General features: G+C 36.6%; 2 protein-coding genes across 7 annotated transcripts; one reads left to right on the top strand and one right to left on the bottom strand.

Annotated features, from left to right (window-relative positions):
* Positions 1 to 103: 103 nt before the first annotated feature.
* LOC118766027 lies at positions 104 to 26,876 on the bottom strand. 5 transcript variants are annotated; one of them, XR_005001955.1, is made up of 3 exons: positions 26,129 to 26,876; positions 6,478 to 7,044; positions 104 to 274 (listed from the first exon to the last, which is right to left on the bottom strand). XR_005001955.1 is itself a non-coding variant. In XM_036509119.1 (2 exons), the coding sequence occupies exons 1-2, from the start codon at positions 26,536 to 26,538 to the stop codon at positions 6,804 to 6,806; spliced, it is 651 nt and encodes a 216-aa protein (XP_036365012.1). In that variant the 5' UTR covers positions 26,539 to 26,876; the 3' UTR covers positions 6,248 to 6,803. The 5 variants fall into 5 exon arrangements, 1 of the variants encoding a protein (XP_036365012.1); XR_005001956.1 differs by having other exon boundaries at positions 6,507 to 7,044; XR_005001954.1 differs by lacking the exon at positions 104 to 274 and adding an exon at positions 1,931 to 2,399.
* Positions 10,427 to 13,530, top strand: LOC115219506. Of its 2 annotated transcripts, none has more exons than XM_029789686.2 (2): positions 10,427 to 11,341; positions 13,150 to 13,530. In XM_029789686.2, exon 1 carries the CDS (start codon positions 10,592 to 10,594, stop codon positions 11,282 to 11,284), a length of 693 nt encoding a protein of 230 aa, XP_029645546.1. In that variant the 5' UTR covers positions 10,427 to 10,591; the 3' UTR covers positions 11,285 to 11,341; positions 13,150 to 13,530. The 2 variants fall into 2 exon arrangements, with proteins under 2 accessions (XP_029645546.1, XP_036365009.1); XM_036509116.1 differs by lacking the exon at positions 13,150 to 13,530 and adding an exon at positions 11,674 to 11,857 and having other exon boundaries at positions 10,510 to 11,399.
* Positions 26,877 to 27,429: the final 553 nt, after the last annotated feature.

Below are 27,429 nucleotides of genomic sequence, written 5' to 3'. Positions count from 1 at the left end.
TGGTATAATGAACCTGAAAAGAGGAAAGGTTCTGTACCAGTCAGGGATAGAATTACCTAAGAGAGAAGTGATTAGACAAGTTGAAAAGGAAGACAATAAATACCTTGGTATATCAGAGTCCAACCATGGAGGAGGATATGAAAGAACAGCTAAGTAAAGAATATTTCTGAAGATTAAGATTGGTGTTGTGCTCAAAATTGACTGGATGGAATAAGATCCAAACAGTAAATACATGGGTAAGAGCATCACTTTGGTATGGAGCTGGAATCATAAACTGGGAGAAGAAAGAACTGATGAGCATGGATACGAAGACATGGAAAATATTGACAGTGCCTGGAGTATTCCATCCCAAGAGTGACATTGAAGGGTTGTGCTTATCCAGAAGAAAGGTTGGGAGACGTTTGATCAGATGCCAGGATTGTGTTGAAGCAGAGGGAAAGAGCTTAGGGTGGTAGGTAAAAAATACCATGGAACTATTGCTGAAGCAGGTGCAGATTTCCAGTATCATCAAAATTGATAATTGTATAAAGAAAGAAAAACTTAAAGAGAAGAAGAACTCAAAAAAAAAAAAAAAAAAAAAAAAAAAAAGGAGCATGGAAGGGAAAAATGTACAGACAGTTTGCAAGAGGTATGAATGTCAAGACAGATACTGAAGACTATTGGTTATGGATGCAGAGGAGTGACTTGAGGATAGAAACAAGCACTGATATGCATGACACAAGAGCAAGCATTAGGGACAAACTATGTGAAGTACAGAATTGATAACACAAGTGGGAACAACAAATGCAAAATGTGTAGAGAGAGGAGCAAAACTGTATGGCACATTGTTAGTGAATGCCCAAAATTGGCCCCTACACAAATACAAACGATGATTAGACAATGTGGCAAGAATGATTTGTAGGGGTCTCTGTGGAAATTATGGCCTAGAAAAATCAAAAGCATGGTATGACAAAATCCCAGAGAGAGTTACTGAGAATGAAGATCTTGTGGAATGCAATGGTTCAGAGTAACCATAAGATTAGACATCGGAAACCTGACATTGTGGTGGTGAACAGAAAAGGAAAAACATAGCTGATAATTGACATAGCATGTCCTGATGACAACAGAATTGAATAAAAATGAATAACTATGATGAATTGAAGTGGGAAATACACAGATTGTGGACAATAAAGAGAGTGGGGCATGATAACAATAGTGATGAACACACTTGGAAGTATCAGCACTCAACTACAAACATCGCTCAAAAAGATTGGTACAAACGTAAAGATAAAACACCTACAAAATTCACCATTACTTGGAACTGCAAGAGTTCTCGGCAGGGATCTTGAAACATAATCAGTAAACAAGTGTCACCTTAGCCTACAGGACATGGGCAGCTGACTTTTTCCATCATACAAGCAAAATAAGCTCAGTTTTCATCAAAATAATAATGATAATAATAATAATAATAATAATAATGGTATTAAATTTTGGAATAAGGCCAACAATTTTTAGAAAGGGAACAAGTCAATTACATCGACCCCAGTGTTCAACTGGTACATATTAAGTCCAAAAAGATGAAAGAGAAAGCCAGCCTTGGCAGAATTTGAACTCAGAACGTAAAGACAGAAATGTCACTAAGCATTTTGGCTGGTGCTAATAATTCTGCCACCTCACTGCCTTAATTATAATAATCCTAATCCTTTCTACTGTAGGCACAAGGCCTGAAATTTGCAAGAAGAGGAGACTGGTCAATTACATCGACCCTAGTGTTCTACTGGTACATTATTTATCGACCCCTGAAAGGATGAAAATCAAAGACAACCTTGGCAGAATCTGAACCCAGAAAATAGCAACAGTCAAATTAACACTAAGCATTTCATTCAGCATACTAACGATTCTACCAGGTCGGCACCTTAATAAAAATAAAAATAATAATAATAATATAATAATAATAATAAGGAAAGAATTAAATAGTTATTTTATTTAAAGGATATTATAGGCAAAAACATGCCATTATGTTCTTTAGTGACTCCATTCTGGGGAACATAATGTCAGTCTGACGCAATCTAGATGTCATGTTTATTGTCAGACTACAGCAGAAGAAATATTCGGCTAAGAATAAACCATTGTACTAGACATTTGTTGACTTGGAGAAAGCTTTCATGAGTGTACACCACTGTGTGATACAGTGGGCTCTAAAGAAGTTCGGGGTAAAATGCTTTATGAATACTGTATGTTAGAAGTGAGAGTTAACCAGGAGTACAGTAATAAATTTAGAATATCTTTAGGTGTTCATCAGGGTTCAGTTCTCAAAACACTCCTGTTCGTTATTGTCCCCCAGGCCATAACACAAGATTTCAAGACTGGTTGCCCCTGGGAATGGCTATATACTACTGATCTTTCTCTCATAGCAGACTCTGCAACAGAACTAGAAAAGAAATTCCAGGCATGAAAGCAAAACCTGGAATCGAAAGGACTTAAGATTAATTTCGCAAAGATCAAGGTCCTGGTAAGCAAGAAAACAGAAAGGACCCTACCACCTTCTGACATTATTGACAGGAGACAGTTATATTGTAATATGAAAGTAATATGTGAAAGCAAACCAACAAATATCCCTCCAGTATGAACACCTAACAGAAAGTAAAGCAAGCATGATACCACTACACTACCAAACTGATATGAGGAAGCTTCTATATGATCAGTTAACCTGATAGAAATGGCAGATAAATCTCCCTCAAGTCACATCTGGTTATCTTGGAGAAATGTAGGATGCATTGGATAATACAGTGTTAGATATACTCTTTGAATAAAAGACAGGATGGATGGTCATAGCTGAAATGTCTTTGATCACAGCTTTGCTTTATCACTGCTGGTCTGCATCTTACGTATCAATAACATAGTTAACGACAACTGGAAACATTCAAAAACAATGAAAGCTGAATTAAACAGAGACTAATTTCTTGGCCCTTAATTCAACATGGCACATTCTATTAACTTTCCACAGCTTCTCTGCTGCCCCAACAACCTCTCATCTTCCTCTCTTTCTGGCCCTCCCTTCATCCTTCTTTCACAGACACAGGTCCACTCAACTTCTTTAGCTCCTCACTACCCTCATCTCTATCTCTTTCACACCAATCTCTCCATTTTCATCCTTATACAATTCAGTGCCCAATCCCCTCTACCCAACCCACTCACTCTCTCTGACCCCTGACACTATTCTTTCCTTTCCCCTGGAATTTGCATTAATCCCTCTCCCCAAAAGTGTCTCCTCCCTTACTCACTCCATTACCTTCTTCCCACAACAAGAAATTTGTTCTTCTCATCTTACTTTAGCTTTTCTCTCCACGTCCTTAGAGTATTCACTTCCATATCTCCCTTTTCAGTTGTAGGGTTCCTTTAGGCTTGAGAGTTACAAGGTGACCTCACTAGTGCTGGTATCATAAAAAGAAATGCACCCCACATACTCTTTAAAGCAGTTAATGAATCAGAGACAATACCAGGCTCAGAGGGCTCTCAGAGTCTTACCAAGGGCCAGGACAACTTTTCTAGTTCCAGTGCTATGAAAAGGGCATCTAGTGCACTCTGTAAAGTGATTGGTGTTAGGAAGAGCACCCCGCTGTAGAAACCGTGCTACAACAGACGTTTCATCAAAATACATCCACTAAAGACACATGTGAAGCACAGAGCATTTTTTACATGCTTCATTTTTGCTGCTGGTGAAATAGACTCTACATGGCTTGTAGTGGCCACAGTACTGAATAGACACTACAGAGATAGTGATTGGCAATTCTTTGCATCTAAATATTATCTTGTTAATTTTGATATGATTTCCACATATCACCTATAATGGTGGGCCCTGGATTAAAATGTTTACCAATTACTGAGAGTAGTTGAGATTCTATTTACAAACTCAGTTAATATATTTCTTTACTACCCACAAGGGGCTAAACACAGAGGGGACAAACAAGGACAGACAAAGGGATTAAGTCGATTACATCGACCCCAGTGTGTAACTGGTACTTAATTTATCGACCCCGAAAGGATGAAAGGCAAAGTCGACCTCAGCGGAATTTGAACTCGGAACGTAACGACAGACGAAATACTGCTACGAATTTCGCCCGGCGTGCTAACGTTTCTACCAGCTCGCCATCCTCTGTTAATAATCCACTACAAGCCAAATCATTTGAAAAACCCACTGCTCCGCAACAATACAGTAATTCCTCCCCATATCGCGGTTTATTATTTAAGCTTACATCGATCCCCCTGCGGTGTTGTTTTGCCTTTATAATGAAATAAATAAATACAAATTTTTTAAATAATTTTTAAAAATATATGGCTGTGTGGTAAGTAGCTTGCTAATCAGCCACATGGTTCTGGGTTCAATCCCACTGCGTGGCATCTTGAGCAAGTGTCTTCTGCTATAGCCCCGGGCCGACCAATGCCTTGTGAGTGGATTTGGTAGACGGAAACTGAAAGAAGCCTGTCGTATATATGTATATATATATGTGTGTGTGTGTGTGTGTTTGTCCCCCTAGAATTGCTTGACAACCGATGCTGGTGTGTTTACGTCCCCGTCACTTAGCGGTCTGGCAAAAGAGACCGATAGAATAAGTACTGGGCTTACAAAGAATAAGTCTCGGGGTCGATTTGCTCGACTAAAAGCGGTGCTCCAGCATGGCCGCAGTCAAATGACTGAAACAAGTAAAAGAGTAAAGAGTACTGTTTCTACTAAGCAGAATTTGACTTATCATACGGGTTTTGGAACGTAACACCTATGACAGTCAAGGGACTACTGTACTTGCATTTTGTGAATAGACATACATCAATTTCGGCCAGAACATTTTCAGCGTTTCATTTAACTGAAGTGGCCATCAAATATTGTAGTGTTAGCTTTGTAGCTCTGAGTCACGATATGTCTATTCTGTTTATTAGTTTTGTATGTCCATAAATAAGTTAGAGAATATAGCTGCTGAAACAGAGATGACTATTTTCAAAAAAGTTGGGATCTTTTCGGTTTGAATGGCAGTCTTTAGCATAATTTCTAGGTAACTAAAAAAATTTTAAACTTCCTATACTGGTAGAATGTGTTTATAAAACATCTTTTTCTCTTGGCTTTATTGAGAAAATTCTATACTTTGTAAGATATTTGTTGTTTTTTTTTTCTTTATTGAGAAAATTCTATATATTTTTCTATATATTTTTTTTTCTTTAATTTCTGCAATTTCAACCAATCAATGACGTCTATTGAGGTGAAAACATTCTGTGCCGTATGAATATGTCCCTCGTTTAAGAAACAGATTGGGTTTATTTACATTTGTGAAGAAAAAAAAATATACACTTCCCCCACCCCCAATCTAAAACAGATTGAAATGCAATAGATCGATACTAGGGTCATAATTATGGGTGACAATTTCATATGACACCGCTAGAAAAAACTGCCGTTCAAACCGAAAAGATCCAAAAGTTGTTCTTTGTGTAACATTTACGAATTTTATTCCCATATCCAAGCAATGTTATTATTACCAGAAATTGAAGTGGTCTCCCTTAAACCGATGCACATTACAATTATACGTGCGTCTTCTCTTCTCCAAAAACAATTCTTAGATGTGCGTACCTTGCGGCAGTGTAATCAATGCCCGTTTCTCTTCCTCGCATTGCCCTTATCCTGTGCCCCTACCAATTGCTGCTCCCCTCATAAGTGCAACATTCCCTCCTAACGTGTTTCAAAATTAAAAATTCACCAAATTCCATTCACTTACCATGGCAACAGGTTTGTTTTCAGGAGTACAAAACGATTTTTAATATATTATATTGTTATGTTGCAGTTCACTGCTTTTTTGGTTAATCTCTGTTTTAGGACCCGGTCACAAAAATGAGAAATAAATAGTGTAAACAATGTGCAGTAAACGAATGTGAAAAGAAAAAGAAATGCACGCTGGCGAACGGACGGTTGGAGAGAGGACTCGGAAAATTCACATACTGGATTTTCCGAGATCTCTCCCTACCCATTCCGTTCGTCGGTGCAATTGTTTTTCATATTCATTTACTTCACATAATTTTATACCTATTACACTTGTTTTGTTTGGGTTTTTTTTTTCCTTTTGGTGGCCCTGTGTCAAAGTTGGGTTACCTTATCGTGTGAATTTTCCGAGTCCTCGCCCCACAACCGTTCGTCAGTGCACATTTTTTGTTTTCATATTCGTTAACTACACATTATTTTACACTATTTTTATTTCATTAGTGTGACCGAGTCTTAAACTAGAGATTAACTGTTTTCTTAGTTTTCACTAAATAAGACCGTTTCTATTTTTACAAAAACTACGGTTTGTTATAAAAAATACATATATTTAAGTAAATAATATTATAGCGATTGATACTATCCATAATGAATTTTTTTTTTAATTATGATGTTTATTATCGAAAAGTTAATATAAAAAATAGATTAAGGTTTTCGTTAAATTTTTTTTTAAATCAATGAAGGACTATATTGCATACTTCCGCGTTTGATATGAATTCACTCTCACCCGGTAAGTTTCCATATTAAAAGTCGAAAATAAACTTCGTTGAAAAGTATTCAATAATTAAAATGTAACGTCTGTTAATAATGCATAGTTTCAGTTTTCGCATGTCGATGTCGATGTTTTATATCGGTCCACGATGTAAGAATTATGCTGTTCAGTGTTGGATAATTTCATTTTCGACGTGTCTGTTCTTTGTCCATTTATATATTGATCTGTGCATATCAACAAGTGTATCGGATAAACGATACTTTGTTAATATAAACATACAAGACAGTCGAGATTGTGAGGCTTTTTTTAATCTTATTTTTTCTTTATTTCTTCATATATTTTCTTCAAGTCTATGTTGCATTCATAACAGCGATCGAAGACTTCTAGAAGTTTTGATAATCCATTTGATCCGTGGGGCTGTATGTCTTTCCAAGCATTAAATACCTCAAGCATCTGGGTGCGTACGTCTGAGGTGTTTTGCTTAGCAATACTAAGTTTCACATGGCTAACACCTAATTCGGTAGCCACATGTTCCCATCCAGAGTCTACGTGCTCCATGATGCGATTTAACATTTTCTCATCCAAATTTATACCTTCTGCACATTTAATATAATCTATTTCACGTTCTTCATTCGGCACACTGTCATCAGTCTTTTCCACGGTTGATGCTAAACTCGAGTTATATTCTTTTAGACATTCCACAAATCCATTGAATAATTCTGACTTATTCTGTTTATCCTGGCTTTCCACTTTGCGGCGAATAACGTCTAGTAAGTTCCGAGCTTTGTCTTGTGGAGTCTCTTTTGCTTGAATTCCATTCTTTTCCTCGTCATTGATAAACGATTGAGATAAAAGACGATCAACCATGTTATTTATTGTCACATCATCAAGCCCCTTCACAAGATCCACATGACATCGTTTAATTTTAATTAAGTTCCCGAGCTGCTGTTTGTTAGCCATCGTGCTCTAAGTATGATTTCCCTTGATATGCCACTTAGTGTTGTATGTGGGTAAACACAAAACGTTTCAGTTGTTGAACTTCTAAGCTACACAGCAACGTCTGCGCATGCACATTTATTGGGGGCAGCATTCAAAATAGCCGTATCTGGATCCGCCTATACATTTTATTGTGGTGCCATATAAATTGAGTTTATGTAAAGTTTGAGACCAGTTAACGAAAAAAAAAACAGCGTACTAGGTGTAAAAAAATGTGTAGAAAACGAATATGAACAAAGTAATTTGCGCAAACGAACGTGATGGGTGTGGAGAAGACTTTCAGAAAATTCAGATATGATTTTTTCCTTCATAACTTTCAGGAGAATGGATATATATTAATCATAAAGGGTGCTCAGCTCCGCATTATAATTCAAGAACTGTCGTCAACCCAAAAGTATCAATGTGTATTAAAGTTAATTAAAATAAACATAATTATGTACGTGCAATTCCATACTCGGTTTCTCTAGTGATATTTAGAGAAAGCTAAAACTGATTTTCAGATTAAATTCGTAAAGTACAAATTAGCATTTCTTTTCTTGAAAAACGCTTTTTTTCGAACAGTTGTATACCTAAAAATGTATTATTAAAGTAAGATTAGCTTTTATTGCATCTGTAAAATGGATAATACGTCAATTCACTGTGACATTCAGTTATTTGCAATTATATAACATAATACTTGTCTTTAATATATGCACGCTATCAGAAATCTTGTGGCGAGGCCTTTTAAATTGAAGCTAGTACTAGACTGATACTTTATTCCATCGCCTCTGGAGAGGAGAAAGTTAAGGCTTACTTTGCCGAGATTTAACACAGAACGAAAAGAGCCGGAAGAAATACTTGAAAACATTGTCTGAAGCTCAAACGCTGGCGCCGATCTGAAGGGAAGGGAAGCACTCCGTCGTTTACGGCGATGAGGGTTCCGGTTGATCCGAATCAACGGAACAGCCTGCTCGTGAAATTAACGTGTAAGTGGCTGAGCACTCCACAGACACGTGTACCCATAACGTAGTTCTCGGGGATATTCAGCGTGACACAGAGAGTGACAAGGCCGGCCCTTTGAAATACAGGTACAACAGAAACAGGAAGTAAGCGTTGAAGTGAAAGAGTACAGCAGGGATCACCACCATCCCCTGCCGGAGCCTCGTGGAGCTTTAGGTGTTTTCGCTCAATAAACACTCACAACGCCTGGTCTGGGAATCGAAACCGCGATCCTATGACCGCGAGTCCGCTGCCCTAACCACTGGGCCATTGCGCCTCCACCGCTGGCGCCGATCAATGTTCTGATTATATAACACAAAAGGGAAAGCCGTATACAGCAGCAGTATTCAGAGTGCATATACATACATTTCTGAATGTATATATTATACTTCTATAACCGTGTTGTTTTTTGAAAAGTGGATCAGGATTTAGGAAGAGGTTCAGAACGATTTATGATTTCACTTCTTTCGAAATATTTACACTGGAGGAAGAAAGGCAGCCCTCATGGCATTTCCAGCGTTTTTGAAATTCACAAGTTACACAAGTTATCCTCAGATCAAAGACCTTGCGCGAATGCATCCAACAGAAATGGATTCCGCCAAAGGCACTTCAGATGTTAAACCAAACAACGGATTAAGATTAAAATCTGAGAGATGTCTAATCGAATCAATTTTTGTATAGAACGTATGCCTCGGACGACCGCATTGACTTGCTCTGCTTGTGCAGCAGCAGCAGTTTTCCTTTTTTTTTTTTTTCTACGCTAAAGTTTTAGAAATGCTCCTCATTGAAATGTATGAGACAAATGTAACCAATAGCAACAGCATGTTTGGTATTCTATGAACTGATTGAAAATATTAGTGTGAATCCAAGGTAATTAAACTTAGGCATGACGCACTTAAACACACACACATTCCGGAAAGAATACATCCCTCTTATTCTATACGAAAAAATTGATATTTTCTAATCGTTTTCTAGTTGCAACAAAAATATCCACCCCTCGTTGATTTAATCTATCGGGTGGATTTTTGTTGGATAAATTTTGATCAGTACACCCGTACACGTTTCACGAAGAAAACCTCGGATTTTTTGCGTGGAATCAAGTAATCTGACCTTCTAATGTGTTGCAAACTCCTTGTTTTTATTCAGAAAAAAATGTGGCGTGGGAAATTGGATTCCACCTCCCATCCCGAAATAATTGGAAAGAGCGGGAATTTGTAGACGAGAGAGAGGGTAGGAGTGGTATAAGAGAGAGAAACGGGTGAATTCAATTTATAAGAGGGGGGAATTTTGGAATAGCTCTCCCTCTTTCTAAGTAACATGCCCCATGAGAACAGAAAAGAATACCCTTCGGATCTTTTCGGTTTGAACGGCAGTTTTTTCTAGCGGTGTCATATGAAATTGTCAACCAAAATTATGACCCTAGTATCAATTTATTGCATTTCAATCTATTTTAGAGTTACGGGGTAGGGTATCTTTTTTTCTTCACAAATGTAAATAAACCCAATCTGTTTCTTAAACGAGGGACATGTTCATACGGCACAGAATGTTTTCACCTCAACAGACGTCAGTGATTGGTTGAAATTGCAGAAATTGAAGGAAAAAAACCCAACAAATATCTTACAAAGTATAGAATTTTCTCAATAAAGCCAAGAGAAAAAGATGTTTTATAAACACATTCTACCAGGATACGAAGTTTAAAAGTGTTTAGTTACGTGGAAATTATTTTTAAAAACTGCGGTTCAAAGCGAAAAGATCCATGTTTTATTTGAATTTTGTTATCCTGGGTAAAAATTGAAGGAAAAAAAAACAACAAATATCTTACAAACTATAGAATTTTCTCAATAAAGCCAAGAGAAAAAGATGTTTTATAAACACATTCTACCAGTATACGAAGTTTAAAAGTGTTTAGTTAACTAGAAATTGTGTTGAAAACTCCCGTTCAAACCGAAAAGATCCCAGAAAAGAATACCTTTCTACTTTTGCGTGAGGTATACGACTTCAAGAGACAGACATTCGTAAACCTCACCTGTTGGGGGCGTGTAGCATGTGACGTGCTGAGTCGGAGATTCAGGAAGTGTTGGAAGGTTTGTAATTCAAGGGAGATCACTCTCGGTTCCGGTAAGAAAATGGCAGACAAACAAAGGCTTTTCAATGCGAACAAAATTCAACGAAGTTATAAACAACTCGTGGACGGCATCGATGCAGTACTTATAGACATAATACTTGATGAGTTTTTTGCAAGTTCAATCTTTACTGAAGAGGAAATGTACACTGTTCAAGCGGAGAAAGTTATACATCAAAAAAATCGGTGTTTTCTCAAATTCCTTCTTGAAAAAATGAAAAACGAGGACAAAAGTAATATTTCTAGAATATTTGATGAATTTTTGAAGTGTCTGAGAGACAACACTTGCGATTCTTTGGCCACAATCGTGGAAGAAACTGACAATTCCCCGGTGGTGGAGCCTGAAGTGGCTGCCGTCCTCAATTGTGCTAAAGATTTAGATCTAGACGAGAGATTGCTTGGTCGTGTGTTATTGTTTGTGTCAAGTGGTTGGGAAGCTGCGGCAATCGAATTAGGCGTTGAAATGGGGAAAATCACTAACGCTAAGAATAGTGGCAATGAGTACATGCAGAAGTTCGTGGTATTTAATGCCTGGAGACGAAAAGAAGGTTTCATGCCTGGTGGATTAGTAAAACTCTTGAAAGCCCTCAGTCAATTTCCAGAACTTCCAGAGATGGTAAACTGGGGTAAATTGAAGGAATCCCTCGAGAGCTATCGTCAAGAAAATTTGGGTCGTTCAGCTACGATTCCCTCTTAAAAACCTAATGGAAAATTCTAATGGATTTGTGTTTGAATAATATTGCGCAAACTCTTGGTAATTTAATTACTTTATTCATATCCCTTCATTGTTAAAGATTTTGATCCTCTTTGATTTTGTTTCAGGTACTACTTAAGAGGAGTGACCCCGGTGCGCACACTCGCGTACTCGCACATCCGCGCTAGCTAGTCTTGACTAGTCGATCCTTACGCTGTGTTTTTGTTTTATTTACTTTGTTTTTAAAAAATTATTTACTTTGTGTTTTTGCGTTTTATTTACTTTGTGTAAAAAAAATATTTATTTTGTGTTTTATTTACTTTGCTAGGTAGTTGTTGAAGGATGGACTCGTCACGGCTAGCTAGTTCGGATGCGCGGGTGCAAGTAGTACCTTTGTTTCATAGTTAAGTTCGTTTAAAACGTAACAACTAAATTTATTCCCTTATTATAAAAATGTCGATTGTCTTTCATATCCTTCTATTGCTAAGCACAGCACTCTAACGCGTGTAACAAACAGATAAGATTCTTGACAAACCTAATTTACTTATATAATAAATGTGTATTTTTATTTTATAACTGCTGATAATTTCTAAGCATATTTTTTTTTCCACGCTAACTACCTATGATTAAATAATTATTAAACCTGTTAGTTGGATCTACAATGTAATTTAAATTCATAATCATTTCATGAATGATACTTTTTGATAGATACTGATATGTTCAGTATGAACCTATTGGTGGTTATTGATCAAATATAGATACTGCATTGGTCTCCTCTTCCCAGAGCAGGCTGATCTCACCTGTTCTCTACCTTCTCATCACCAATGTTTTGTCCTAAACCTTAAACTCTGCGCTAACCAGTATGTTGTCAGAAAGGTAGACATCAGAAAATCCCACTTTGCTCATGTGGGTGATGTTTTTGCAACAGTTTATGTGGAGGAACTTTTCGGTTTGAACGGCAGTTTTTTCTAACGGTGTCATATGAAATAGTCACCCATAATTATGACCCTACTATCGATCTATTGCATTTCTATCTGTTTTAGGGTGGGGGGAAGGGTATCTGTTTTTCTTCACAAATGTAAATAAACCCAATCTGTTTCTTAAACAAGGGACATATTCATACGGCACAGAATGCTTTTTACCTCAATAGACGTAACTGATTGGTTGAAATTGCAGATTTTGAAGAAAAATACAACAAATATCTTACAAAGTATAGAATTTTCTCAATAAAGCCAAGAGAAAAAGATGTTTTATAAACACATTCTCCCAGGATACGAAGTTTAAAAGTGTTTAGTTACGTGGAAATTATTTTAAAAACACTGCCATTCAAATCGAAAAGATCCTATGTGGAACATTAACAGCATCAGTCTCACCATGTGCACTGCTTCAATCTCCAGACCCATCAAATAAAAAGAGATAACCTTCCCCTTGTATGTCAGAAGCCCTGCAAACAATCACAGACATTACTCAGCCTCTTCAAAGCAAAATCACATAAAAATCCATTTTTCTTCTGTTACCCATCCCAGTTTCAGTGTTCATCAACCATCAAAGGTCAATAGAATGGATTGGATTTTTACTTATATTTAAATTATAATTTTTAATCTTTCATTTGCATATTACACTTAAATATTAATTCTAAATCTATTGTTTCATTCTTTGCATTTAATCGTTTAAATTTGAATACACCTCCAATAAAAGGTGCATTTAGCATAAATTCTGAAGCAAGCAGCATTTATGCTGAATGCAGGCCAAGGGGCCAGAATGTTACCCTCACAGATATTGTGTCCACTATGTCTAAGAAGAATCCTAAAAATCTCAGCCATGTTTTGGGAGAATTATTGAATTGTTGCCATGGTTTTCTGTTTCAGGTGCTGGCATTGGGACCAAGTACTGAGAAGCAGCTGAAAGCAAAATCAATCAAGATATCAGGTGTGTCAAAAGGCCCAACACCTGTTGATTTGGCTAAACTCATCAAAGAGCTCAGCTGATTTTTGATTATTCAATTGTGAATTTAAAAAAAAAGCAAAAAAACAAAACAATCTAATTTAATGTAAAATAAATCACAATTATTACAGTCATCCCCCGGTGTTCATGCTTGTTACATTCCCCAAGCTCCCACAAATACTGAAAATGCGTGAATATCGGATGTGGTCTATAAAATGCCTATAAATGTCAAAATATAACTTAAAATATTACACACACACCTGCACATAATATTTAATAATGATTTAATAAAGAATGATGTAAAATGTATGTTTACTCACCAATAATGAATGATACTGATTTAAGACGACGATGAAAATAATAAAGGTAATTACTGCACAGCAAACATTTAAAGCTCTTCTGGTGACGTCCCTTCTTGAGATGTTTTAGGAGATATCGTATCTTCATGCAAGGTTTTCTTGGTGAGTTTGAGGAACGTTGTAATGGGAAGTTGGTGTCGTTGTTTCTTCAAGATGGTGAGGAGTGTTTTATATGTCTGCATAGCCACATCGACAGCTTTTTTAAATTGGAGAGACCGAACCATATAGGGATCCCCTGTTTCAGCCTTCCCTTGCAATTCCTTTGCTGTCCTTAAAAGGTCAGATAGATGTTCAATTGCCAGGCCCACCACATCCTCCTCTTCCTCTGTATCTGGCGCTTCTGCCTCCACTTTGCTGGCAGACTTCGTTAACTCCAACATATCGTTGACCTCTTCTTGCGTGATGTCATCAAAACCTTTCCCAGTTTCACTGCATTGCTGACAGTCTCATGCTGAATATCTTCAGGTGAGAATCTCTCATAGTCCTGGACGCACTCAGCCATACCTGCTTCTAGCATGCAATGAGGGTTTCCTTTTACATCTCTTTAAGAGCAGCATGGATGAGTGACAGGCATGTTGTGGTCGTAAAGTTACGCCAGTACTCCTTTAACTTGAAATTCTCGTCCAAATCTATTATGTCCACAAGATGTTGGAGAGTGTTCTGAGCGTAAAATGTCTTGAAGGCATGGATCACACCTTGATCCATAGGCTGGATGGAGGAGGTGGTGCTGACCGGGACAAAATCAACTTGGACTCCCTGGTGATTCAAATACAAAGAGTGACCACCAGCATTATCCTTCACAAGCAACTCCATGCATACGTTTTGGAGGTATTCCTTGGCTTGAGGGATGAATTATTGGTGGAACCGATTCAGAGTTAGATTCTTGGTAATCCAGGCCTTGGGGTTGCACATCCAGTGGACAGGCAGCAGGTTTTTATTCTTATTTTTGAAGGTCCTCTGGTTTGCAAACTTGTAGATAAGTCCTGGTTTCATCATAAAGCCAACAGCATTGCCATACATAATTAGCATCACTTTGTCCTTCTGTGCCTTAAATCCTGGGACTCTGGCTTTATCCTTCATGGTTTATGTTCTGGAAGGCATCTTCTTCCAGATCAAGCTAATTTTATCCATATTGAAAACCTATTCCAGCTTGTATCCCTTTTTCTCGATGATCTGCCTAAAGGTCTCGAGGTACTTCTTGCTGGTTTCTTTGTCTCTTCATGCAGGCAAACACACTTTATTTTAAACCGTTTCTGGAAACAGTCAAACCATTCCCTGCTGGCTTGAAAATCTTTGGGTGCCAGTACTGTCAATGGTCTTGGTTACAACACTTTGGTGCCTTCAGCTCCCTCTCCTCTGTCAAACTGCTGGTATAATTTCTGCAATTTCTCACAGATGATGTTACTTTTAAAGGGGATTTTTTTTTTCTTGTCTTCCCTGACGAACTACTTATTTCTCACTATTGTTATCTTTTGGGCACTTTCACAGAAACTTACTGCTACGATAGTCCTGATCGCTACCTCGGTCTTCTTTATGTAGCATATGGTACTTTCATTGACCCCATAATAGTGGCCTACTGCTGCATAACTTTTACTTTCCCAGAGCATATCTAGCTGTTGTGCCTTCTCAGGGAGCATCTTAACCTCTTTCTGGTGCTTAGGTTCTCTGCCAGAAACTTTGGAAGGTGTAGGGCATTTGGGCGGAATCTTAGGGCTTTCATAACCCTGCGATAAACAACACAACAAAACCATCGAGATAACTACTGGACGCAGTTTTTTTCCAAAAATACATACAAAACAATCTTCCTTGCTTCTAATATGTGCATAGCACGAATGTGAGATTGAGCAGAGAGTAGAAACAATCCAGGTTTTGAAAAATTTAGCTTGTATTACCACTAGAAACAGTAATCTATACTACAATAACGAGAGAGAGACCAGGAAGTAACCTAATTTCAATGAGGCTATATTGGCTCACAACCCTCAAAATAATCCTGTTTAAATAAACAATGTGTATGGTTGACTATAGCAATGATTTAAAAAGAGTGCTGCATTAAAATGTATGTTCAGTCCCTTGTATATATATCTTTGATCTGTCATCACTGGCCCCAAATAATACTAGTGTGATACACTGTGTGTGTATATATAAATTTATAAAGGAATCTAAAAAAATATTTTTCAAACTTTTTTCCATTACATTCAAAAGCAAAAATATGGCTTATGAATTTCTTTCTCTTTGAAAGTCTTCTGCCCACCCCTTTGAAAAAACTTTCACCCACAAATTTCATTATAATCATATACTATGCCATTGGAAAGGTATTTATATAAAATTTCATTAAAATCTGTCCATTTTCCTAAAAGTTATGAGGGAAAAAGTCGGATCATGTGAATTTTTCAGAAAGCCCTCTCTCAACCTCCGATTCGTTGGCGCAAATGTTTGTTTCCATATTCGTTTAATACACGTTTTTACACCTATAACACTTTTTTTTGTTTTTGTTTTGGTGGCCAAGAGTTAAAGTAAATATTAACTCAAACTAGACATATCGTGAATTAGATATTGGCTACAAAGCTAACACTAGAAAATTTGATGGCCAATTCCAATTCAATGAAATGCTGAAAATGTTCTGGCTCCTAGTTGACTACACCTGTGTCAGGTCTATAAAGAATCACTTTATTTGATGTGCATTCCCCTCATAAAATGGTAGAGTGTGGTTTGAGGAAGATTTGGTTGCTATTCTTGTAAGTTGAATGACCATATAGGGGTTCTCACACTTGGATTATGTTGTTGTTTAACCCCAGGTCAGTCCTGACTGAGTAGATCTGTGATCAAATGTACTGAATAAGTGACATAGAGTAGGGTGGCAGGAACTCAATCTGAATGCCCTCATGCGACAGATCGGTAGCGTGGCCACCAGCGTTATCCATAAGAAGGGAATGTGCTGCGGATCTGAGCATCGGTCAAAGCACCAGTCACAGGCCAGATTACAAAATAGAAAGCTGCGATTCGTCGTCTTTTTCCATTGCACCAATCACAGCCCGTGTTAACTTCAAATAACCCTGTATATGTTTTTTGTTGTTGTTGTTTTTTTTGCTTTGATACACTTGTTTTGTTGTTCCTAGACTACGAAATGATCATAATTATAATAAATATATTAATGGATTTCATCCTGACGAACTGCTTATTTCTCTCTATCGTTATCTTTTGGGCACTTTCACAGACACTTACTGCTACGATAGTCCTGATCGCTACCTCGGTCTTCTTTATGTAGCATATGGTACTTTCATTAACCCCATAATAGCAGCCCACTGCTGCATAACTTTTACTTTCCCAGAGCATATCTAGCTGTTGTACCTTCTCAGGGAGCATCCTAACCTCTTTCTGGTGCTTAGGTTCTCTGCCAGAAACTTTGGAAGGTGTAGGGCTTTTGGGCGGCATCTTAGGGCTTTCATAACCCTGCGATAAACAACACAACAAAACCATCGAGATAACTACTGGACGCAGTTTTTTTCCAAACAAACATACAAAATAATCTTCCTTGCTTCTAATATGTGCATAGCACGAATGTGAGATTGAGCAGAGAGTAGAAACAATCCAGGTTTTGAAAGATTTAGCTTGTATTACTACTAGATACAGTAATCTAAACTACAATAACGAGAGAGAGACCAGGAAGTAACCTAATTTCAATGAGGCTATATAGGCTCACAACCTTCAAAATAATCCTGTTTAAATAAACAATGTGTATGGTTGACTATAGCAATGATTTAAAAAGAGTGCTGCATTAAAATGTACGTTCAGTCCCTTGTATATATATCTTTGATCTGTCATCACTGACCCCAAATAATACTAGTGCGATACACTGTGTGTGTGTATATATACATAAATTTATAAAGGAATCTAAAAAAATATTTTTCAAACTTTTTTCCATTACACTCAAAAGCAAAAATATGGCTTATGAATTTCTTTCTCTTTGAAAGTCTTCTGCCCACCCCTTTGAAAGGATGAAAGGCAAAGTCGACCTCGGCGGAATTTGAACTCAGAACGTAACGGCAGATGAAATATGGCTACGCATTTCGCTCGGCATGCTAACGTTTCTGCCAGCTCGCCGCCTTTCAAATAAGAATATAAATGTCATTTAATGTCCACTTTTCCATACTTGCATGAGTTGAATGGTGTTTATTCAAGGCAAAAATTTCTTATAGCTAGATGTCTTCCCTGTATCTAACCCTTACCTGTTTCCAAGCAAGGTAACATCTCCTTATGGAATAGAATTGTTCTCACAGAATATTGGAAGGTAATATTTCCTTATTTTGCAGAATACTGGAAATGAGTGACGCTGCTCCCTTTGACAGTGACAATCATTTACAATTAATATACGATGTCAAGACAAGGGGACACACACACACACATATGATGGGGATCTTTTAGTTTCTGTCTATCAAATCCATTCCAAGGCTTTAGTCAGTCTGGGGGCCTTGTAGAAAACAAATGCCCAAGTTGCCACACACCAGGACTGAACTCCAAACCATACTGTTGGGAATCAAACTTGTTAACACACAGCCATGCTTTTGCCTATAATATTCTTTAAAGAAAATAAATATTTACTTATTTCCTTCTTATTCTTCTCCTCGTCATCATCATTATTCCTCTTCTTCTTATTATTATTCTGTTGATTTGGCACAGTTGTTAGCAAGCTGGGCAAAATGCTTGGCAGCATTTTGTCTGGCTTTACGTTCTGAGTTCAAATTCCACCAAAGTTGACTTTGCCTTTCATCCTTTCAAGGTCAATGAAATAAGTACCAGTGAAACACTGGGGTCGATGTAATCGACTTATCCTCTTCCCTAAAATTTCATGCCTTGTCCCTTTAGTAGAAAGCATTATTATTAGCAGGGGGTTGTGCAATAAATGTTTCTGAATTAGTCCCAAGGCCCACAATCAATTTCATGAAGAATTATAATTCTGTACCATTAACCCCAGTACTTGACTGGTACTTTATTTTATTGAGCACCTGGATGGATGAGGGACAAAGATGAATCCAGAATGTAAAGGGTCAAGGAAAATAGACAAAGCATTTTCGTCCAACACCCTAAAGATTCTGGTAATTATTATTATTATTATTAATTTTATGACTATTTCTAAGTGCAGGGCCTTGAAAACCTTTGGGAAAGGGGCCAGTCAATTATATCAACCCCAGTGCATAACTGGTACATAATCTACGCCTTTTGAAATGTATCTGTATAAAATTTCATTCTAAAGTATATCCATTTTCTCTGCAGTAATGCAATCAGCACCTCTTCCTCTTCATCGCACTGACCTTATTCTCTCTGCTCACCAAATCCTCATCTCCTCATAGGTGCAACTTTACCTCCTGACATTTTACCTTTCAATATTCAATTGTATCACAAGTGCCTTTCAGTATCGTGTTTCTGATGGGAATGACAGACAGATTGTTATCTACTATAATAATACTCTTGTGTTTTTCTGTCATGACATATGAATGAGAAAGGAAAGGATAATACATGAATAAGGAAGGAACGGGTGATAGATGAATAAGGAAAGGGTGATGGCAAAGTTGGTTGTGGGATGATGGAAATTCTATGGTGGAAAAAAAATCAAACAGCTTTTCAACTCTGTGTGAGTATATGTGTGTGTGTGTGTGTGTAAAAAGGAGGTATGTGAATGTGTGTGTGTTGTCAATGGAAGTGGGATGGTGAACATTGAATGCTGAAAAGAAAACTCAAACAGCGTTTCAACTTGTGAGTGTATGTGTGTGCGTGTACGAGGGAAGTATGTGAACGTTTGTATTAGTGAACCAGCGTTCTTTCAGTAACAAACGATGATCGATGTCCACGCCACAAAACACTAGATTACATTGACCAGTGTATTCATTTGAATCACCATCCATATTCTATCTGTTGTCCTTATCCATTATAATAATGCGCTTGTTTAGCAGTCAGTCTAAGTAAGAGTAAAAAAGGGAAGAGACAAAATGGTAATAACAATGAGAGGGGGAGTGATATCAAACAGCGCCTTTCACCCTCTTTCTCTCAACAAAAGCCTTTTCACTTCATTAATGAGCTCTGCTTCTCTCTCTACAGACGCACGCACACACACTCTCTTTTTCACTTACTCTCTCTATTTTTCTCTTTCTCTCCCTCCCCCCTTTCTCTCTCTTAACAACAACACTTCCATTTCCCTTCGATAAATGCTTTTTTTTCTTTCTGGTAAACATTAATAACAATAAATAAGATTTTTGCACCTCAGAATTATTTTTCTGTGTCTCTATGCGATGTTTCACTGTTCTGGAAGACTTTTCTGCTTAAAAAGTAGCGAAGTTAATAGAATAAGAAGATAAGTAAATAAGTAGTAATTTTTAACTTACAAAATAAAAATATTGTCTTTTGAAAGAAAGTTAAATATGAAAGGAAAGTAATAAATATTTAGAAATACTTGCCGATACAGAGATATTTATGAATGAAGAATTTTGCCAAGGCGGTGAAGTTTGTCTTCGAGATCTTGTTTCCATTTCAGGCGGTAAAAAGTGCAAAAGAGAGACAGACAGACACTGATAGAGAACGTGTGGACGTTGCTGGAGAAAAGTCCGTGTGTATACGGTTAATAGAGGCCTGTCTACTTTTGGACTTTGAATGGTTACGGATGAAAAATATAAACAAACTAACGTACACACATATACTCATTTGTTTTGACGTTTGTGTTCCGTTGTATTAAAAATACTCATCCATCTGTTATGTAGAATGAATCGGACAGAAGGCGACAGTTAGCCAGAGAGAGAGAGAGAGACAAAGGCGAAGAACAGCCAGTTTCACTCGGGAAGAACTGGACGCAAGAAGATTAAATAATTTATTAAGGTTATTAAATCAGTCACAAGAAGTGAGACAAGAGAGACGAGCGTAAGATGCCAGAAGACGTCAAATTGAAAAGTAGCACCGAATTGCACAAAGGAGAGATATCCAAAAGAGAGAGAGAGAGAGAGAGAGAGAGAGAGAGAGAGCAGCACAAAGGCGGTGAGATGAAAGAGAAGAGCAAGCAGCAGCGAGAAGAGAATATCCAAGTAGGAGAGCATCGCAAAGGCGGCAAGATGAAATGGAAGAGGCAGCGGCACAAAGGAGAGAACATCGAGGAGAGGAATTAATTCATACTGAAACCAACCATCCAAAATAAGGCGATCTCATTGCTGGTAGGGTTTTCACTAGAAACGTTCTGCTAAAGCAATTACTGAGATAAAGGTTGTAATGTTTTTCGATCTTTTCGGTTTGAACGGTAGTTTTTCTAGGTGTCATATGAAATTCACATCCATAATTATGACCCTAGTATCAATTTATTGCCTTTCAATCTATTTTAGGGTTAGAGGATAGGGTATCTTTTTTTCTTCCCACATGTAAATAAACCCAATCTGTTTCTTAAAAAGGGGACATATTCATACGGTACAGAATGTTTTCACCTCAACAGACGTCAGTGATTGGTTGAAATTGCAGAAATTGAACAAAAAAAACAACAAATATCTTACAAACTATAGAATGTTCTCAATAAAGCCAAGAGAAAAAGATGTTTTATAAACACATTCTCCCAGGATACGAAGTTTAAAAGTGTTTAGTTTCGTGGAAATTATTTTAAAAACACTGCCGTTCAAAGCGAAAAGGTCCATGTTTTTATTTGAATTTTGTTATCCGGGGTAGATCAGTTAGATCAGGTAAAGGCTCTCTCGTTCCCTTCTCACTTGTTGTTTAGTCCCGATTTGGATCTGATTCAACAGATATGATCAAAGACGTCCCAACTGGGACCATTCCGTCTTTCTACCCAGACATAATGGACTCTACGTGTATATCACAGGATAGAGGTTTTTCTATTCGGTATATAAAAAATGTTTGGCTACTTTTTCTAGCAGGTCATGCAACCACATACAGGCTCCGTCGTTGGTTTGTCTCAGTAATAATTTTGTTGGTATTTAGCCTCATATCAACCCTGATACAGCAAACCTATGTTGCTAAAAGAAAAACATTTCTGGTTATTAAAGAAGGGTTTTGTTAGGGGAGTGGACCCGGAAGTTGTTGTTTACTAACAGCAGCAGTAATTTTCTTCAGCTGAATACACGTCGTTGATTGGTTAAAATTACCCAAATACAACAAATTTAAAACGAAATAACTTTTAATATACAAAATTTTGTCAAAAGCGTTAAGAGCAAACCCTGTTCTATGTGACACATTCTACCAATATCCGAAGTTTCAAAGTGTTTAGTTTTAAAAAATTATGTAAAAAAATCTGTCGGTCAGATTGAAATGATCCCTTTTTTTCAGTGACATTTTTACTACCTGGATTCATATTCAGGTACTCATCAACGCGGAACAGCCTTCATTTATCCTAACTTTCGTAGATTCTTTTTAATAGCTTTTTGATCCGCCACCGGCATATCGCATTCATTTTTAATACACGGTTCCTACAATAAAGTTGATTAAACGATGAAAATGATTAATCTTAATATATTAATAATTAAGTACAGCCAGCATAACTACAATCGATGGTGTTTACTCATAAATTTCTTCAAAATGCATTTTTAGGGGAGGGGGAACTAAAAATTTTGAAAACTTCTTTTTTTTGCATGTTTGAAATGTCCGTCATTAAAAACATTGGAATCTGGTGATAAAAAAAAATATTTTGGTGACCGGGCGCTAAACTAGGTCCTGAAAGTTATGAGGGACAAAAAAAGCAGATCGTGTAAACTTTCCGACAGTACTCTCTCCATCTCTTCCGAAAACATTTTCCCCACAGATTTCTTTATAATCGTAATTTATGTTGTTTGAAAGGTGTTTATGTAAAATTTCATTCAAAGACATCAATCTTCATGAAAGTTATGAGGAAAACAAAAAACGGATCGTGGGAATTTCAGGTATTGTGCATGGACGCTCATATTGTTTCATTTTCTGTCAAACCGAAGAGATCCATGTTTTTATTTGAATTTTGTTATCCGGGGTAGATCAATTAGATCAGGTAAAGGCTCTCTCGTTGCCCCCTCTCGTTCATTTCTCACTTGTTGTTTAGTCCCGATTTGGATCTTTTGGGTTTTTTCCCGTTAACAGGAGTCAATCTTTATATTAATCCCAATTTTTTTCTTTCATAACGTTTAGGAAAATGGTTAGCTTTCAATGAAATTTTTATAGAAATACCTTTCAAACGGTATAGATTACGGTTAAGAGGACATTTGCAGGAAAACTCTTTTTCGAGGAAGTGAGGGAGCGAACTTTCGAAGACAAAGAAATTCATAAATTATTTTTTTGCTTGAGTGTAATGGAAAATAGTTTGAAAAATGAAAATGTTTAGATTCATTCATTTTTCGTTCGAGCAATAGAAAATGATTTTTAAGAACATGCCATGTAGCATGGTGAGAGAAATAAATTCATACATACGGTGTTGAATATGGTTTCACTAGGGTAAAAATATTAAGGGCGATTTAGCTGGGGTTTTTTAGCACATCTCTACGGTTGGGATCTTTTCTAAAATATTTTTCTATTACTCAAACGAAAAATAAATGAAACTAAAAAATTATTTTTTCAAAACTATTTCCATTACACTCAAGCAAAAAAATAATTTATGTATTTCTTTCTCTATGAAAATCCTCTCTCTAACCCTCCGGGGAAGCATTTTTTAAATTTTATTTTGCTGGGTCAACAGATTTCACTTTCAGGTATTGTAAATGGACGCTCATATTGTTTCATTTTCTGTCATCGTGCGAAATTTCGAAATGGAATACAAGGGTCCCGGAATACAATGTTGAAAACATAATTCCGAGGTTTATTCCCCGTAAATTCCAACGGTATGTAACATGAAATTACTTTGATATTTTCAACGAATCCTTCTTGTATGTGCATCACATACACATGTGTGTGTGAAGAGAGTTTGTTGGAGACAAGGCTGCTATTTCGGTACTCCTTTTATTTTATTTTATTTTATTTTGTAAAAGCCCTTTCAAACTTTGTAGAAAAAAGAAAGACACTTTGGAAATTTCCAACACTTTTAGTTGTAAAACAGAACAAATGAAAAATGAACACTTTATTTTAACATTTTGCCAGACAAATTGCTATGACCAAACCAAGTTCCTTTCCGAAGTGGTATTTGGTTTTTCGCCGACTTCTTACAACTTTTCTTGTTGCACAGAAACCTATGCACTGAGTGAGATTTGGCGGCCCGCTTCACTTTCTAAATTTGGCTCAGTATAGTTTTATAAGATAGGCAATGCATTTCTTAGGCTAGATGCCCAAGTACCTGGCAATAAGGTATTATTTTAACTTTTTTATAATACCTTTTTTTAACGCAGAAAATTTCTCTGAAATTTTATCGCCAAGAAACAAAACCGGCCAGTATGGCAGTTTTGTCGAAGCTCATCCCCAATCGACTCCTAGGCGTATATGCAAAAACTTTTATTAAAAAATATGTGCGAATAAGAGTTTGTGTGAGAACTGGCTGTTATTTCTAGCATGTGGATAGACTGATTGAAGGCAAATTTAATGTACAGGAAGCGGATGGGTTACGTATCAGCCATGTGCGCCCAATTTTGATTTCGAAATGGTAAAGGGAAACGAACAACAGATTCGGGCCGTCCGCATTTTAAAACCGAAAATAAAATTTTAAGAATTCCAAAGACCTTTTCTTAATATCACCCCCACCCCATCACAGCTCAACTTCCAAAGTTTCACTTTTCAAGTAGCAGTCAACGCACGTGCAATGACAAAAGGGGTTTCAAAACTTCTAGTTTATGCCGTAACTGCGAGGGGAAGGGGGTAATGTTTTCATTTTTTTTTTTTTTTATTTTACAAAAAAATTTTTCAGAATCATAATCTCCGTATTTTCCCACACATTTGGTAAAAGATAAAAGTAAATAAAATAATATTTAAACAATTCTTTAATTCTGAAAAAAAGTGACTTATTGAAAAATTGCTGGGAACTGAAATTCTGAAATGCCGATTTGGGCCACTTTTTTTTTTTTTCTAGATTCGTAAACTCTGTACCCGAAAACGGAGGTTTTCATTAAAAAGAATAATTAAAAATTAAATATAAAGGGGTTTTTTTTTTTGCGGATGAAAAACAAGTTGTTTCGTTTTCTTGGGAGAATCATTTGCGCTTTCCACCAAACTTTGTTAAAATCATACGTTTAACGAAATTTTCAAGAGATACGTTATATCTTACAATGGTCTTAACAATTTTTTTAACAATAAATTTATTCGCAATCAACACTATTGAACACGTATTTCTAGAAAATGCCATTAAAGATGTGCGTTTTAAGAAAGGTATAGGGAAAATCAAAATCTGTAGCTATCCAGCACAGTTAAATCCATCATATATACATGTCTGTATTCTAAAGGAAATTCATTGCTGAAAGGTTGGTTTTAATGTTGCAGAACCACCTTATCATTAATATCCATCACGTAACACGCCTTTCTATCTTTATCATACACTACAAACACACAAAGTAAACCTTCATTCATTTTGGTTGAAAATTCAGATTCATCCAACTACATCCTTACCATTTCAGCAAGTTTATTATCAACAATACAGAATAATAGCATAACTTCGGTATAAATACCGGATACATTTCAAGAAAGTGTTGTTTTTTTTTTAGAGTTTGTGTTAGGGTTAGTGGTGGGAGAAAAGGGTTTCTCTTATCTTCAGAAATCTAAACAAAGTCACGTGTGTACCTATACCGAAGGATCGCCCAGAATAAGTTCCAAAATGTTATATCATTGCGTTGAAGTTCGTTGTTTCCTTAGAGAGTTACCTCCAAATAAGACAGTCTTCATTTCTATTAAATTTAGGGTTATAAAATATATATCTTATATGTATAGAATTAAATGAAATTATAGCGGTTGATACTAAAGCAAAAAATATATATTTTTATCATAGAAAAATTTTATGTAAATATCAAAAAGTGAAGGGTTTTAGTCGACAATAAAAATAATGAAGGAAAGAGTCGCATACTTCCGCGTTTGACATGATGTTACTTTAAGACGGCAACTTTCCAAAGTGAAAGTCGAAAGTAATCTGTCCGTTGAAAAGGATTCAATAATTGAAATATAATGTCTGTTAATAATGCATTATTTCGCTTTTCGCATGTCGATGTTTAATATCAGTCCACAACGTAAGAATTATGCCGTTTAGTGTAGGATAATTTCATTTTTGAAGTGTCGATTCTTTATGTCCATATCAAAAAGTGTATCGGAGAAACTGTATTTTTTTTTATATATTAACATACAACATTGTAAAAACTGCGCGTTATTCTTCCTTCTTTTCTTTTTAAGGGTCCATAATACATTCAAGTATTTTATTCATGTTTACATTGCAATTAACAGAACAGTAATTGATGGCTTTTATAAGTTTTGTTAATGCACCACGCCCATGGGCTTGTTTTTTTCTCCAGGAATTAAATGCCTCAAACTTCTGGTTATGTGTGCTGTGTGGGTTGTTTGCCTAACATTATCAATTTTTATGCTCTCTATACCTAATTCAGAAGCAACAGATTCCCATCCAGAGCCCATACGCATCAAAATACGATTTAACATTTTCTCATTCAAATCTATATTTTTAACACGTTCAAGGATATTATCTATGTCAAGTTCGTCATTCGGCACACTGTCATCAGCATTTTCCACGGTTAATGCTAAACTCGGGTTATGTTCTCTTAGACATTTCACAAATCCATCGAATATTTTTGACTTATTCTGTTTATCCTGGCTTTCCACTTTGCGGCGAATAACGTCGTGTAAGTTCCGAGCTTTGTCTTGTGGAGTCTTTTCTACTTGAATTCCATTCTTTTCCTCGTCATTGATAAACGATTGAGATAAAAAATGATCAACCATGTTTTTTATAGTCACATCATCAAGCCCATGCACAAGATCATTACGACATCGTTTAATTTTAATTGAGTTCCTGAGCTGCTGTTTGTTAGCCATCGTGCTCTGAGTATGATTAGACAGTCAGTTTTCTACGTGGATACACTAAAAAAATTTGCCGTTCAACTTCTTTATGCAGCGACGTCTGCGCATGCACACTGAATGTGGTGACGCTCGAAAATGCTGTAATGTGGGTCAATTTCACGTATAAATTTCATTTCCATATCATACAACTTGTGCTCAGCTCGGAGTTATAACGCAAGAACTGTCGTTAAGCCCAAAGTATAAACGTGTATTAAAGTTAATTCAAATAAACATAATTATGTTCATGCATTCCGACTTTCAGTTTAATCGATTTTAGAGAAGCTAAAACTTTTAGTTTCTGAGTGAATTTCTAAATTACATAGGTGCAGGAGTGGTTGTGTGGCAAAAAGCCTGCTTCCCAACCACATGGTTCTGGGTTCAGTCCCACAGTGTGGCACCTTGGGCAAGTGTCTTCTACTTTAGCCTTGGGCTTATCAAAGCCTTGTGAGGGGATTTGGTAGACGGAAACTGAAAGAAGCCCGTCGTATATGTATGAGTTTGTTGTTTGTGTGTGTTTGTCCCCCCACCACCGCTCGATAACCGATGCTGGTGTGTTAACGTCCCCGTAACTTAGCGGTTCAGCAAAAAGTGACTAATAGAATAAGTACTAGGCTTACAAAGAATAAGTCCTGGGTCGATTTATTCGACTAAAGGTGGTGCTCCAGCATGATCGCAGTCAAATGACTGAAACAAGTAGAAGAGTAAGAGAGTACAAATTAAATGACCCTTTTCTTCTCTTTAAAAACGATTTTTTTTCAAACTTTTGTGTTCCTAAATAAATATTATTAAAATATAATTAACTTTTATTAAATCTATAAGATAGATAACGTATCAATTCACTGTAACATTCAGTTATATGCAATTATA

The sequence above is a fragment of the Octopus sinensis genome, linkage group LG14 (genome assembly GCF_006345805.1).
Source record: "Octopus sinensis linkage group LG14, ASM634580v1, whole genome shotgun sequence".
Lineage (NCBI taxonomy): Eukaryota > Metazoa > Mollusca > Cephalopoda > Octopoda > Octopodidae > Octopus > Octopus sinensis.
Note: the sequence above shows the minus strand (reverse complement) of the source record. Positions and strands in the feature narration are given on the sequence as shown.

Coding starts and splice junctions, on each gene's coding strand:
- LOC118766027 (XM_036509119.1), bottom strand. CDS start 26,538: ATGGCTAACAAACAGCAGCTCAGGAACTCAATTAAAATTAAACGATGT. Junction 7,045..26,128: donor ATGTTAAATCGTATTTTGAT/GCGTATGGGCTC, acceptor TCGCATCATGGA/GCACGTAGACTCTGGATGGG.
- LOC115219506 (XM_029789686.2), top strand. CDS start 10,592: ATGGCAGACAAACAAAGGCTTTTCAATGCGAACAAAATTCAACGAAGT.